We start from the raw sequence: 13,481 nt of genomic DNA, 5'->3' as shown, positions 1-13,481 counted from the left end.
ATTCTAGGAAAATCACTTTCTTTTTAATCTTATTGACATGTTTTTTTTTTTCTATTAAAAATAAATCTCCACCTAGGGAGCTGGAACAAATGAAAAAGTACTGACAGAAATTATTGCTTCAAGGACCCCTGAAGAGCTGACAGCCATAAAGCAAGTTTATGAAGAAGGTACGTGTTTCAAATTGGGTTTCCTTCATCTCTGCTGTCTTTTTTATTTCTCTAAAGTGAATGCAGGTCTTCCAAGTTACAGGAGGCAGGCACATGTGGCTGCCGGATGAATGAAGGAGTGAATGGATAATAAGCAGTAATCCAAGTGAGGTTTCTCCTTTAGTAGAGGAATGACCGCCTTTTACTATATGCACAACTATTTTAGTATTTATATGAACATTCTGAGGAAGATAGTGTTTACTTTTAAAGAGAAGTTGCAGCCAGTGTAGGAATATACAGGTCTTTTTTTACATTAACTTTAAAATGTGAGTAGTTTTTCTTCCTTATAAAAATCCAGTCTTATGTTAGCGAAGTTAAGAGTTATCTAAAAGGAAAATAAGCTTTGTCCAAATGAGAGTTGCTAAAAATGTTTGAGTAACTGTATGTCATTTCTGCTAATGGCAGTGCTTGAATACTTTGCATTTTGATTTTTCTTTTTGGTGTGTCTTACTTTTTTTGTGGGAAAAAACCAAACGATTTTGTTCTGAAGCATATTCTGTGAATGGAACCAAGAAAATGAACTAAAAAGTCAAGGTAGTAGAGAGCTCTTTTTTCTCATCAGATTTCCTGTAACAGGTTCTTCCCCACCTGACCAAGGGGGGCCAGACCATCCAGACGTCAGTCTGTTAGCAGCCTCCAAGCCCAGTGCCTTTATCTAGGACAGTGGGTCTCTGTCTTGGCGTAGTTTGTTTATGTTAGAAATGAGGTTGTAACCCAGCAAGTCAGAACAGTGTGAAATTCACAGCCACTAAATAATTACCTTTCGAAGCACTGGGTCTTTCTTTCTTGCTTCTCAGTTTATCGTTGGATGGGCACCGACCTCTAAGGCAGAAGAGACACATGCATCTCAGCCTTTGACTTTTATTTTCTGTAATGCTCAAATCTCTCTCTGGGGCTGCTGACATTGAAGAGTGAGCCTCTGTGCTGCTTGATGACAAAAGGAATGCCACAGCGTATACACCTGCGTGTGCCACCCCACTCAGCCATGTTATTGTTTACTGGCTGTGTGTCCGGCAGCGCTCGGGGTGCCATGAATGATGCCAAAGGTGTACAAGGAATCTGCGTCTATTTAGGGGTGACATGACTTAGAAAAACGTCAGTAGTTAAAGGGCAGTAAAATTCAAACTCATGTCAAACACCAAACTTACTAAATGGAAGAATTCCTTCAGGGAAGAGAGGTCAACCTAGCTTTGGAGGTTAGGAGAGGCTGCACGGTGCAGTCAGATTCTGAGCCAGATTTCAATACCAGGTAGGTCTGAGTAAGTGTAGAGGGAGGAGGTTTGGTCACCCACCATCTGCAGTGTTATGACGGACTGCACTGAGGAAGGTGTACTGAAGGAGGAACAGAGAAGCTGACTGTAGTGGAGGAAATACGCATGTCCATTGTGGAGACAAAGAAGCAGTTAGGTTGTTGCAGATGGTGTCATGTGACTGGATTAGAAGTTTGGACTTGAACTGTAGGTTCCCCGAGTAGGCAGTGGAGTATTGAAGGAACAGTTGAAGGAAGAAGGAGATTTGAATCAGGAGGCTGTTTGAATCAGGAGGCAGCTGTGAGTTGGGGGACGGTAAGCTTGGCAGTTATGGCCCAGCCTGGGTGGGTGGAAGCGTGAGAGGAATAAATCAGAGGGAAAAGAAACATTTCAAAGGATTTGATGTTTAATCACAGATGGTGTTGGAGTAGAGGATGGAATAAAAGATTCCTCCAAGGTTTTGTATTTGGGTAACTGGTTGAAATAAACATGTATTTCTTTTGGACCTATTCAAATAGAAGTTTCAGGTTTTAAAGATTGTCTGCTTTCAAATGATGATGAAATACTTGAGAGTATTACCCCCTTTTTTCGACAGCGGGCTATCTGAGAGTGAAGAGTTGTAGACAGACTCCTGTAGTCCTGTTGTCCCCTTCCTCTGGTCTCATGTTGAATAGCTGAAAATAGAGGTGGGAAGGGGACTATTTTAAAATATCAGTGCTGTGTCTCAGAGTTAACTTTATTTGCTGCAGAGGAAAAATTTCTTATTAGGGGAAGGAGAGGCTGTGCCCAAGGAAAGGAAACTTAGACTATTAGAGGCAAACAGTCATGTAAACCATGTGAAAGAAAACACAATAAAGTGTCATTGCTTGTCTACAGATAAATAACTACATTGGTTGAGAGCATATCCAAAAGGCTGAGTCATAATTTAGGCTGGAACCCAATGCTGATGGGAGACTAATTTGTTTTCATCCAGCCACTCACTTAGAGCAGTTGCCTTTAGTCTTTCGAGCACTCAGAGATAGAGTAGAGAATATTTGTGCTAATCGAATATTTCTTCCTGTATGTCTCTTCCATTTGCTCAAATGGGGCAGGATTTCTTTTCCTCATTGAAAGAAGCTGTAGATGATGTGACATTATTCTGTTGCAGAGTATGGCTCCAGCCTGGAAGATGACGTGGTGGGGGACACTTCGGGGTACTACCAGAGGATGTTGGTGGTTCTCCTTCAGGTACTGGGTGGAGACATTTACAGACTGATTAAAAAAATATGAAACTAGACCGGCCTGAATCTAGTTAAGTAAGGGCACTTAAAATTCTTTTCATCATTTCTGGTACTTGCTTGATTCTGGCTGTATGGTGCCTGTATTTGTTTGTGTTTCAGAAGATCTGACCGGAACTCTTCATAGCTATAGTAATGCAGTTTTCTCAGATTTCACTGTCCTCTTCTATTCACAGAATTTACAGTCAAGAGGGTCTGATTGGCTTTGGACAGTGCTGTGTGATAATGTGGAATATTGTAGGACTGATGTGGTCTTAATAAAAGCCTATGATTCCTAAGAGAAAAAGGTTTATGTGCATCACCATCAGGTGGAACCATTTTTCCTTTTGCATGAAAATGCTCATGTAATTCAGTAATGTGCCGTGTTATCTCTCATAGGCTAATAGAGACCCTGATACTGCAATTGACGAAGCTCGGGTTGAACAAGATGCCCAGGTGAGTGACACTAACATGAGATGACTTTATTATGACATGTAGATGAAAGAAGAACCCATGGTAGTGAGAACGTCATAACGTGTGCTGTAATAGCATCTAAACTGATCTTATTTATGGGCCCTTCGCAAGTCACGAGAGCCATGTCTGTAGATGGCTCTCATTTTCGTCTGGCCAGCAAAATATTTTATCCCAAAGCTGAAATGAAAGAAAATACATTACGTAAGTTGTGAGTTCCACCTAGATATCTTAGCTTTTGTGTGTGTGATTATGGAACACTCATAAAATAGAGAATTGCCCAAGAAAACACAGGTGTTACTGAACCCTCTGCAAAGAGGCAGTAGGTCTCTGGGCAGGAAAGGGTAAAGAATAAAGTATTTTAGTGATAAATGGTGTTTTGTTATATAGTAGATGACAAATTGTTGTAGTAGATGACAAAATTCCTCCACCTTTCCATTGAGAGAATTCTAAGTAGGATTGGTCTTTTGTTGGCTGAGGTTTAGTGAGTTCCAGATGAAAATTTGCAATTAAGTGTTTAAACCCCACTATGGTCTCTGGTTTACAGCATCAGATGTAGAATTAAGTGTTAGGAAACATGACACACGAGACTGGAGAACTGGAAACTGGTAATAAAGGTATGACTTGGGTTCCCAGAATCACATGTGGTAGTTCTGCTCCCTGGTCACATGTGTCAGTTAATAAAACATATAATACAATCTGATTTTGCGTCATACACCAGTGGACAAGGAATAGTCACGCCCCCCTCCCGTTGACTGTGAAGCAGCCACTGCACGTGTGATCCGATTGCTAACAGGAGAGAGAGGAGAGCAGGGTTATTCTTCTGGGTGGGCTGTGGAATGCTGTTGTCTCTGCCTGGCTGGAGAAAGAGTGGGAAAGGAAACGATGTTAACTGAGGGCTCGCTGTCCCTTACACGATGTGAACGTGTTGTGTCACGTCCCTGCTGAAAACCCGAAAACCCTTCCGTGGATCCCACCGTCCTCAGGCTAACGTGCAGGCCCCTCAGTATGGTTCATAAGCTCTGTTACCTGCCCCTTGTTTTCTTAACCTCCAGCCTCTCTCTCACTTGCCTCTGTTTGTCCTCCCACCCCATCCACCCCCAGTTACCCTATAGATTCCTCTTCAAGGGTCAGTCCTCAGGTTAGCTACTTCGCAGGAAGCCCAGCCTGACCCCCAGGTGCCCCTTACGGGGAAGACTGTGCTTGCCCACATTGGTCACTATCCTCGCCACCCAGTCCCGTATCTCCCTGTTTACCCGACTGCCCGCCCTGGGCCCTCCCTCTGAGCTGTCAGTGCAGTCTGGGTCCTCAGCTTCTAGTGTACAGGGGGCACTCGGTAAGTAACTGATGGGTGAATCTCTGCATGACTAAAGTACAGGGGACAATTTCTGTTTCATAGATAGAGAAACTGAGGCTCAGGGATTTGAGAAACAAGCTCATGGCCCCACAAGTAGCAGTGGATTCCATCTGGGCTTGTATGGCCCCATCTCCTTCACTAGATGTCAGTCTCTGCGTCCTCCTCTATTAGCCCCCTCTCTCATTTTCTGTGCGGGAAGGAGGGTTTATTAACTACTGATGGGAAGCACGGGTCTAGCTCAGCTCCCCTTGTGGAGGGGAAGGGACCGGAGCAGCCCGACAAGCCCTCGTCCTGGCTGTCAGGGGCCTCGTTCATACCGAGACCTCCATAACTGCTTTCTAGGCGCTGAGTGCTGTGTGCTCGGTGGGGACAGGCTGACCTGTGCACCCGCTCAGTAGGTAGGACTCCTGGACGCTTTCCAAGGGCCGGGTCTGCGGCCGAATGGTTACCGAGGGCCGTTAGCAGCTGCTGCGAGGCTGCAGTAGGCAGGGGCTGAGTGGACACCGTGTTCACCTGTTTCCAGTGACTTCTCTGCTCAGAGCTCTCTCTGTGGGGCAGTGCTTCTCAGACTGACCACCTGGGACCTCCCTCAACTGCACGTTCTGACTCCGCGGTCTGGGAGGGGCCCCGATTCTGCTTTACTCACAAGCCCTCGGGTGGGTGATGCCATGGGGTCCTGGGACCACACTGAGTCCCGAGGCCGCCTGTAGGTGTCACTTAGCTGTCCGGCAGGGGACGTGACCCTCCAGACCCCTGATGGGGAAACTACGTCTGATCACGGCCTGAGGAATCCAGACTTCCTCACCTTCTCAGCCAGGAGCCACACAGCGTGCTGCCTGGTGCTCAGTCTTTGCTTGTGAAACATGTAATTAATTTCAGCCTGCTGGAAGCAGTGATCCTTTCAGCCTTAGAGAAAGGAACACACCTTGCCATGTATACCTTGTGGCAAGGGCAGCTGGGCGGTATCACTAACGGGAATTTATGATTTCGTAATGGAGAGGAACTCCAGATGCCTGAAGGGCCCTTTCATAAGCTTTTCAGTTTTTTCTCCACTGATACCTGGCACTCACAGCTTTCCTGTCATTCCAGGACTTGATAAGCCACCGGGGGGCGGAACGTTCTGTACGTGCCCCACCTCACTTCTTAGACTGATTTTCCTCCCCACCACGTCCTGGCCTTCTGCTTTCCCGGGAGAGGCCGACACTGGGGGACGAAGGGGGAATTGGGCGGAGAAGGGATCCGTGTTAATTGACCACCTGCTGTTGGTTACCTGACACTGTTCAGTGCATTTATTACGTGAGGTCAGTGACGCGCTAGAAATGTCCTTCCCGCTCTGTAAGTGAGAAGATGAAGCCCCTCATCTGAGACTTACAGATGAGGACGAGGACGAGACTTTCCTGAGTCCAAAGCCTCTGTACTGGCAGTGAACGGAGGTTATCAAACTGCCTGGGCTGGACTGCAGAGCCCCTCGGGGGTGGGTGGGCTGTGGGGGTGACGTCCCCATGCAGACAGCTCCGCGGACTCAGGTGTCCTCACGTAAAAGCAGGACAAAACAGCTTAGGTGTCTCTGCCAGAGAAGATGGCCAACGTTACTACTGCGTGCGATTTACTGAACAGCAGTTTTAGAACTGATCCCAAACGTAATTCTTCCAAGAAAATCTGGAGATTATAGTTAAAATCGCCGTTTCACCACTCATTCCCATAGAGCAGGCAGCCGCTATGCCTATGAGAGAAAATTCCTGGAAACAAAGCTGGTGAGGCTGGCGGGCCTTGGCAGTCCTGCAGTGTTTGTGGTGCAGGATGAGCCCTGTTGGGTGGTAAGCGTGTGGATGTCTTACCTACGTGGACAGGACATACCAGGGCTAGAAACCTGTGTCTTCAGGATGTTGGTATTTGCGGGAATTTTTATTTTATTTACACTTTTGTCTGCTTTACAAGATTTCTCAATGAACGTGTTAGTTTTGTAATTTGATTTAAAAGGTGATTTTAAGAGGGGTCTGCAACACCATGGCATAGTTCCAAACTTGAGCTACTTTTGAGACTTGCATAGGAATTCTCTTCCCAATTTTGAAGCGCATGCTTGCATGACCAGAGTTGATACTGTTTATTTGTATCAGTAAAATAATTAATTTCAAAGTTGAGTGTAAATATATAATTCCATTTTTTAGTCTCTGGAAATAGAATAAAAAATAGATCTATACCACCATGATCTGTATTCTTAAACGTACTGTGATTAAAATTTCTACATCCAGACACATGCTGCGGTCACTTCCTGTCCTTATTGATTTGCCACTTCTGGGGTGAGGGCAGCTTTCAGGAGCATTCTCAGCAAATTGTATGTGTTTTGGCTTAATAGATTTACTTACCTCGAAATAAATAACTAAAAGGATAGTACAGGCAGTTTATTGATTCTCTGGGTATTGATAAATTATCTACATCTCAATAAGTGGACTCAGATTTAATGATGATGTTTGTAAAAAATTTTTTTCAGCAATTATAAGAACACTGGAAAGCATATATTCTTTCCATGTAAACAAGTAAATATGGAATTGAAACTATTCAACAAGTAAATGATAAGTGCTAAGCACTCTACTGTATCCACAGCCTTTTAAAAATTCACTGTGATTATTTAGAAATGTGAAAATTTGTCGCTAGCTTTGTTTAAGCTAGCTTTCATTTGTAAAGACAAAAGACGGAGTTACTTTGCACCCGGTGTTACGGAACACAACCCGGAACACAACCCGAGCAAGCAAAACAAACGGCAGACAGACAGCTCAGCTCCCGGTAGATTCCTTCAAGTCTGTAGGTGGGCGCGTCAGCAGTGAGCTCATCAGAACTCTGCTGACCTCCCGGCCCCCAGACCACACCATCCACTTGAAAGCCTGGGACTCTCAGCAGATGTGTTGGGGACGTTGAACCTCACCAGGGCTTGCGCCTTTGCTGTGACCCGCAGTTTTCTGTAGCATGGACCCGGCCAGCTGCGAGGCAGCTGTAAACTTAGCTCACCACTCAGAAAGAAGAGAGGAATGTTAGAATCACAAGTGCAGGACGATGGACCAGGTGAATTAATAATTCAGTGAGTGAAACACTGTATGTGTTTCTGAGAACCTGGAGGTGAGGTGAAGGAACTTGATTAATTGTGGTTGAAATTTTCACAGGCTTTGTTTCAGGCTGGAGAACTTAAATGGGGGACGGACGAAGAGAAGTTTATCACCATCTTTGGAACACGAAGTGTGTCTCATTTGAGAAGGGGTGAGTGAAAAAAAGGTGTACACTCCAGATACTTGGGTTAATTTTGGAAGCACAGGAGCCAGTATGCCAAAACACCGGCTACATAATGGGCGCTTACTGAATGAATCAGTATTTGTATTTCTTGCTCTTGGTGACCTTGAGAAATCTCATTCTCTTTGTTGCTATTGTAGCTTTTACCAAACTACCCACCTTTTGCTATCAGAGGGTGACGAGGGAGCTAGGCCTCTAGATTATTCATTTCAGTCACAAATCACGGAACTGTGACTCACTCCAAATACCTCCTCCTGGAACGTGTACCCACAACCTTATCTCTGGATATTCATCCGTACTTGGGGTATCGGGTGGAAGCCAGTTCAGTGGCAAGTGACAGAAAACTCTACTAATAGTAGCTTTAAAAGTTGGGCTCTGTAGGTAGGATTCCTTGACTAATTTGGCAGGATCTGGGCTCCTTCTATTTTTCTGCTCCACTGTCCTGGAGTGTTTTGGTTTTCTTTCTTATGCTCGGTATCTCATTGTCAGAAAATGGCTGCTATAGCTCCAAACATACCAACCATTTTCATAGCAAGAAGAAAAGAAAGGGGTAAACTAATCATACAAGTCTATCACAATTCATAAGGAACGAGTTCTCAGAATCCTCTCCAGCAAATTGGTTGTAACTAGTAAGGAGGGGGTGGGAAATCAGTGAACAAAGAACATTTATAATCAGTTGTTTAGGACTTGATGCGTTGAGGCTCTGAACAAAATCAGGGTTCTGTCATCAAGGAAAAGGGAGGTTTATGCTTGGTCAGAGTAAACGTCTTGTTTCTGGAAAGAGTGATCCTTGTCATTTTCCTATTTCTAGTGTTTGATAAATATATGACTATATCAGGATTTCAAATTGAGGAAACCATTGACCGAGAGACTTGTGGTAATTTGGAGCAACTACTCCTTGCTGTTGGTAGGTAATTTTACGATGTAAATTTTACAAAAAAATTATAATTTTATAAACAAAATCTATATGATACTTATGGTGCTAAGAAGTGAAACATTTTATTCAGTTGAAGCTGTGTCTGAACATAACCACATATTCATGAAAAGAAGAGCTTATCATGGCATGAGGTAAACTACATTTTAGTGAAGTAAACTAAATTTCCAATTCAAAGTCTGTTTGATATTGGAAATACAGGATTATCTGGTTAGTTCATCTGATCCTAGGGAAAAACCAAGAGAATTGTTCAAAAATCATTTTGAAGCTGCATCAAATATATTACTTTTCATTATGTTCCTGAAATGTGGGCGTTATCTCAGGGGCTTGTACATGTTATTTCTGGTACCTCTGGAATGTATCCTTGTGAGTACCATCCTCACAGCTTTGAAGCAGACTGAAAAATGGGCATCTGATTTAGAAAAGGTATCGTTGATATAATGGAAGAAGTAACGATGGTTGTTTTTAGATTAAATAATTTGGAATTTTATTTTAGTTAAGTATTCAGAATAATGTGAAAGAATTGGAGCACCGAATTTGTGCAGGTTATTGTAGTATCATATACTTTCCAAATCCAGGGAGAACCTAATGAGTGCCCGGTGGCCCTAGTTGTCGCACGGGGTGGAGTGAATGTCTGTCTGCTTTTGTTCCGAGTATTTGGCATTGAGCTCAAATGCCAAATGAGTATTTGGAGAGAGTTTTTGTGCCCTCTCTCCCCTGGAAAGTAAGCTAAAGATGTGCATGAACCAACACCGAAAGCAGCCTCTCATTTGAGTCCGCAGTTAATGCATTTTCATCGGACATCCCCTTTGTGCTTAGAATACTCATAAATATGACATTTTCAGTCATTGGTGGCTTTTTTCTTAAGCACTGGACAAGAGAATTAACCTACCCCCAGCTGAGGGATTGTTATTTTTGTATATAAGGAATTTTCAAATGATTGTTTCTGAAGCTCAGCAGACCGAGACCTGAGCAGCCCTCCCGCACAGTGAACTCGAACATGTTTAGGAAAGATGATCTGCTTCCCTGTCCTCAGCTTATCTGGGCGTTTCTACTGCAGTGGGAATGCCTCGTGCTGCTGTACGAGCCTCGTGGACAGTAAGCACCTGGAGGGAATACCTAGACCACAGTTACAGGAAGGCAGGCCAGGGTGTGTGAAAGGTTAGACACAGTAGTAATCTTGTCTTACGGGATGAAAACTTCCTCCATGTTTGTCTAACTTATCGGGGATGAAGAGGGTTGTGGCATAACCTCCCAAGCTGCCCAACTGCTATAGTGAGAGGGTGCTGTAGAACAAGGGGCGTCGGGGAGCTCGCACCCCGTCCCACACGCCTGTCTGTGTAGAACCGAGAGCTGTAAGCCAGGCCAGTACATATGGAAATGCTTGTGGTAAGGAGATCAGCTCAGCTTGCAAATGAGCTGTCCTTTAGCTGGTGACTTCATACCCGTACAGAAATAGAGCCATAAGCATGAGGCAGCCTTTGCTTTTCATTTACTTAATCCGTCTGACATCATATTACTTCTTTTCTCAGTGAAATCCATTCGAAGCATTCCTGCCTACCTTGCAGAAACCCTCTACTATGCTATGAAGGCAAGTGCACACCTTGAATCTTCTATCTAATTCGTCTGTTTCTCTACTGATTGTCTTTCTCCTGTGTAGTTATGCTTTACATGAGTGACTTGGGGTTTTGTTTCTTTCCCTTAAAACATGTAGCTCAGCTCTACTGAATTGTGTTGTTTTATTCATTTGCCCCAACTCAGGGGAGTTTGATGCTCTAAGCTGATATTTTTACACAATGTGCCTCTTGTTCCTTTTTGAAGGGCGCTGGAACGGATGATCAAACCCTCATCAGAGTGGTGGTTTCCAGGAGTGAGATTGACCTGTATAACATCCGCAAGGAGTTCCGGAAGAACTTCGCCACCTCTCTGTATTCCATGATTAAGGTACTAGAACCTTTCTTTCAATTATGTTTAGAAATCCGCGGCAGATCAGTATACGGCAGGCACGGCCTGGCTGGGAGACCCCGACTCTTGTGTGACATCAGAAGTCGTAGTGGTGTGACAGTAACTTCTTCCTAAGCGGGACACTGTCCTGAAGTGCTCGATGCCCCCAAGGAAAACTGGCTCGTGGGGAGGCTGAGGCTGTGGGCGAGTTTAGTGTAGGAGTTCATTGAGTAGTGGCCACAGACTCAGCAAACCCAACCCCTGGCCCAGCCCTGTCTTTCCTTTATTGTCTCTTATCACTTTGTCTCTGGTATTGGTTCATAGTTCAGGAAAGAACCAAGTAAAGAGCTTAGGTATTACTATCACTTTTGTCCTTTTAACAGCAAAGGGGCGCTGTGGTCTAGAATTAAATTTGGCTTAAGACTTTTTGACCTCACCTCCCCTTCCCTCCTCACCTCTCTTCTCCCCTCCCCTCCCCTCCTCTCTTCCCCTCCCCTCCTCTCTTCCCTTGCTCTCCCCTTCCCTCCTGGCTGCTCTCTTCCTCCCTTCTCCCCTCCCCTCCTGTCCTCCTCTCCTGTCTTCTCCCCTGCCCTCCCCTCTTTCTCCTCTCTCCTCCCCTCCCTCCCCCCTTCTCCCTTCCTCTCCCCTCCTCTCCCCTCCCCTCCCATCTCTCTCCTCCCCTCCCTCCCCTCTCCTCCCCTCCCCTCCAATCTCCTCTCCTCCTCTCCCTCCCTTCTCCTCCCTTCCTCTCCCCTCCCCTCCCCTCCCCTCCCATCTCTTCTCCTCTCCTCCCCTCCCCTCCTATCTCCCCTCCCCTCCCATCTCCTCTCCTCTCCTCCCTCCATCTCCTCCCTCCCCTCCCTCTTTCCTCCTCCCTCCATGGCCCTCTTCTTTTGTATGTAGGGGAATCTGAGCCATGTGCAAAGCAGCATCTCAGTTGAGGCAGCTTTTAACTTACTGTGTGTGGTGTTGCCGGCTGAAGGGCTATAGAGTTCTCCCGCGCTCTCGTAGCTTGAAGCATTAATCTACATATGGGCTAAGCAGATGCAAAGCATATCCTGCCCTTTGTCTTTCAGGCAAAGCCATGACAGCCAGGCAGTTCCAGCATCGCCCCCTTAGCCAGACATAAACGATGTGATGCAGACTCACAGTTTGTCCAGAAAGCTGGATTTGAATACAGTTGTGAAAGCGTCCATGTTCTCTTACTAGAGGGAAGAACATACTTCACTGTCTTAGATAGAACTGTGCTTTCAGGGGTAAAATTAGAAAGTCAGACATAAGTTACGTTCCTGATGTTGAAAGCGGAGGCCAACCGAGTCCGGGGCTCATGCTGCCTGCGCCGCTCAGCCAATAGACCGACACAGGAGTTGGGTCACAGAAAAAGCGTTTATTATCAGCACCGGTGGTCTGAGAAGGCAGCAAGTTAACACCTCCAAAAACTGCCTTACCATTCTCAGACCAGCCTGGGATATTTAAGGGAAAATCTGGGCATTCCTCTAGAGGCCCTGTGAAGGTTCTGGGGTCTGCATGAAGCCTTCCCTCTGATGGAGCCACGTGATTCTATGGTGGCGTCAGCAACCCAGGAACAATGATGGGAGGAGCCTGGTGGACCACTGAGCTTGTGATCAATAAGCCTAAGGGCATTAATCATAAGTTTCAGGGTCATTTTTTAAAACAGGGAACTGGGGGAGACAGGGAACATTCCCGAGCTCAAGCCGCAGGGGGATGATCTATTGTTAAACTACAGGTAGGTCACGGAAAGGTGAGACCGGGACGCGGCAAAGCCTCCACTCTGGGGACCGACCGGGCGTGTTTCACTGTGACAGTCACAGAGGGATTTTTCCCTGCTTTGCTCCCTGTTTGGCAGAAAAGTCATATATGAATAACATTTGTTGTCAGGTACTTACTTTCAGTTTTCTGTGGCTTCTTTGAGTCATGGAGATAACGGACAACATTCGGTTTCAGGGTGACACGTCTGGGGACTACAAGAAAGCCCTCCTGCTGCTCTGTGGAGGAGAAAGTGACTGAGCGCCACCCAGAGGCGTCCCCTCCCCGCGCCTGCCCGCCACGGCCGCCCGCGCACCCTGTGTATGCCAGCGCTTGTCAGCGTGCCTTACTCACACTAGCATGTAACGACCACACGTGTAGAAGAAAATCGCGGTACTTCTTTCTGAGCGTCAGTTAGCCTCTTTCTCTCCGACCTCTGCCGTCCTGGAGTCTACCTGTGCTACTGCCGCTAAAGTCTGCGTCATTTCCGTTGTCCTTCGAGGGCAGACTGCTTTTAGCCTTTTTAAAGAGCTTCATTTATATTCAATTGATAACCATATTACCTTAATTGGAACATTAGCCTTGAAATTGTGAACTCCTGGAAGTGTTACTGATCAAGTTTGCCATAAAATTAAACCTGAAAAATTATGGCGATTGCCTTCAAAAGATTAATGAAAAATAAACATTTCCTTCCCCCTACATTATGTGTGGATGTGTGGTTCTAAATTTTCATTTATTTATTTAACAGTGGTATCTTTTTTCAAGCTAGTCGATTGACCATGGTGTCAGTTAACAACTCAGTTTACAGTTGGCTTTTTGGGTGAAAAGCTTGAAATGTGACACCATAAACTGAATTTTCCCTGCAGTATGGAATAAGGGGAGGTAATTAACGGAATGCTTATGATTCTTCTAATTTTAAAACTTAACCTAAAAGTTGAGAGTGCTATTTTTCTTCCTATTATTAACTTGTTTTTGGTATTTTCTTTTTAATTTATCTATTAAAAAATTACAATT

The 13,481-nt window shown here is 45.2% G+C and overlaps 1 protein-coding gene across 1 annotated transcript in view; it reads left to right on the top strand.

Moving 5' to 3' along the window:
* The window catches only part of ANXA5 (annexin A5), a 28,134-nt gene extending 14,968 nt beyond the window's left edge, over nucleotides 1-13,166 (top strand). The window contains exons 6-13 of the mRNA XM_081077120.1: nucleotides 77-167; nucleotides 2,604-2,683; nucleotides 3,112-3,168; nucleotides 7,699-7,792; nucleotides 8,634-8,729; nucleotides 10,289-10,347; nucleotides 10,578-10,700; nucleotides 12,666-13,166. Coding sequence (XP_080933246.1) covers nucleotides 77-167; nucleotides 2,604-2,683; nucleotides 3,112-3,168; nucleotides 7,699-7,792; nucleotides 8,634-8,729; nucleotides 10,289-10,347; nucleotides 10,578-10,700; nucleotides 12,666-12,728 — 663 coding nt within the window. The 3' untranslated portion in view covers nucleotides 12,729-13,166. The remainder of the gene's footprint in view (nucleotides 1-76; nucleotides 168-2,603; nucleotides 2,684-3,111; nucleotides 3,169-7,698; nucleotides 7,793-8,633; nucleotides 8,730-10,288; nucleotides 10,348-10,577; nucleotides 10,701-12,665) is intronic.
* The last annotated feature ends 315 nt before the right edge of the window (nucleotides 13,167-13,481 follow it).

This window comes from Rhinolophus hipposideros (genome assembly GCF_964194185.1).
Source record: "Rhinolophus hipposideros genome assembly, chromosome: 16".
NCBI lineage: Eukaryota > Metazoa > Chordata > Mammalia > Chiroptera > Rhinolophidae > Rhinolophus > Rhinolophus hipposideros.
This window is presented reverse-complemented; position numbering and strand designations above follow the sequence as displayed.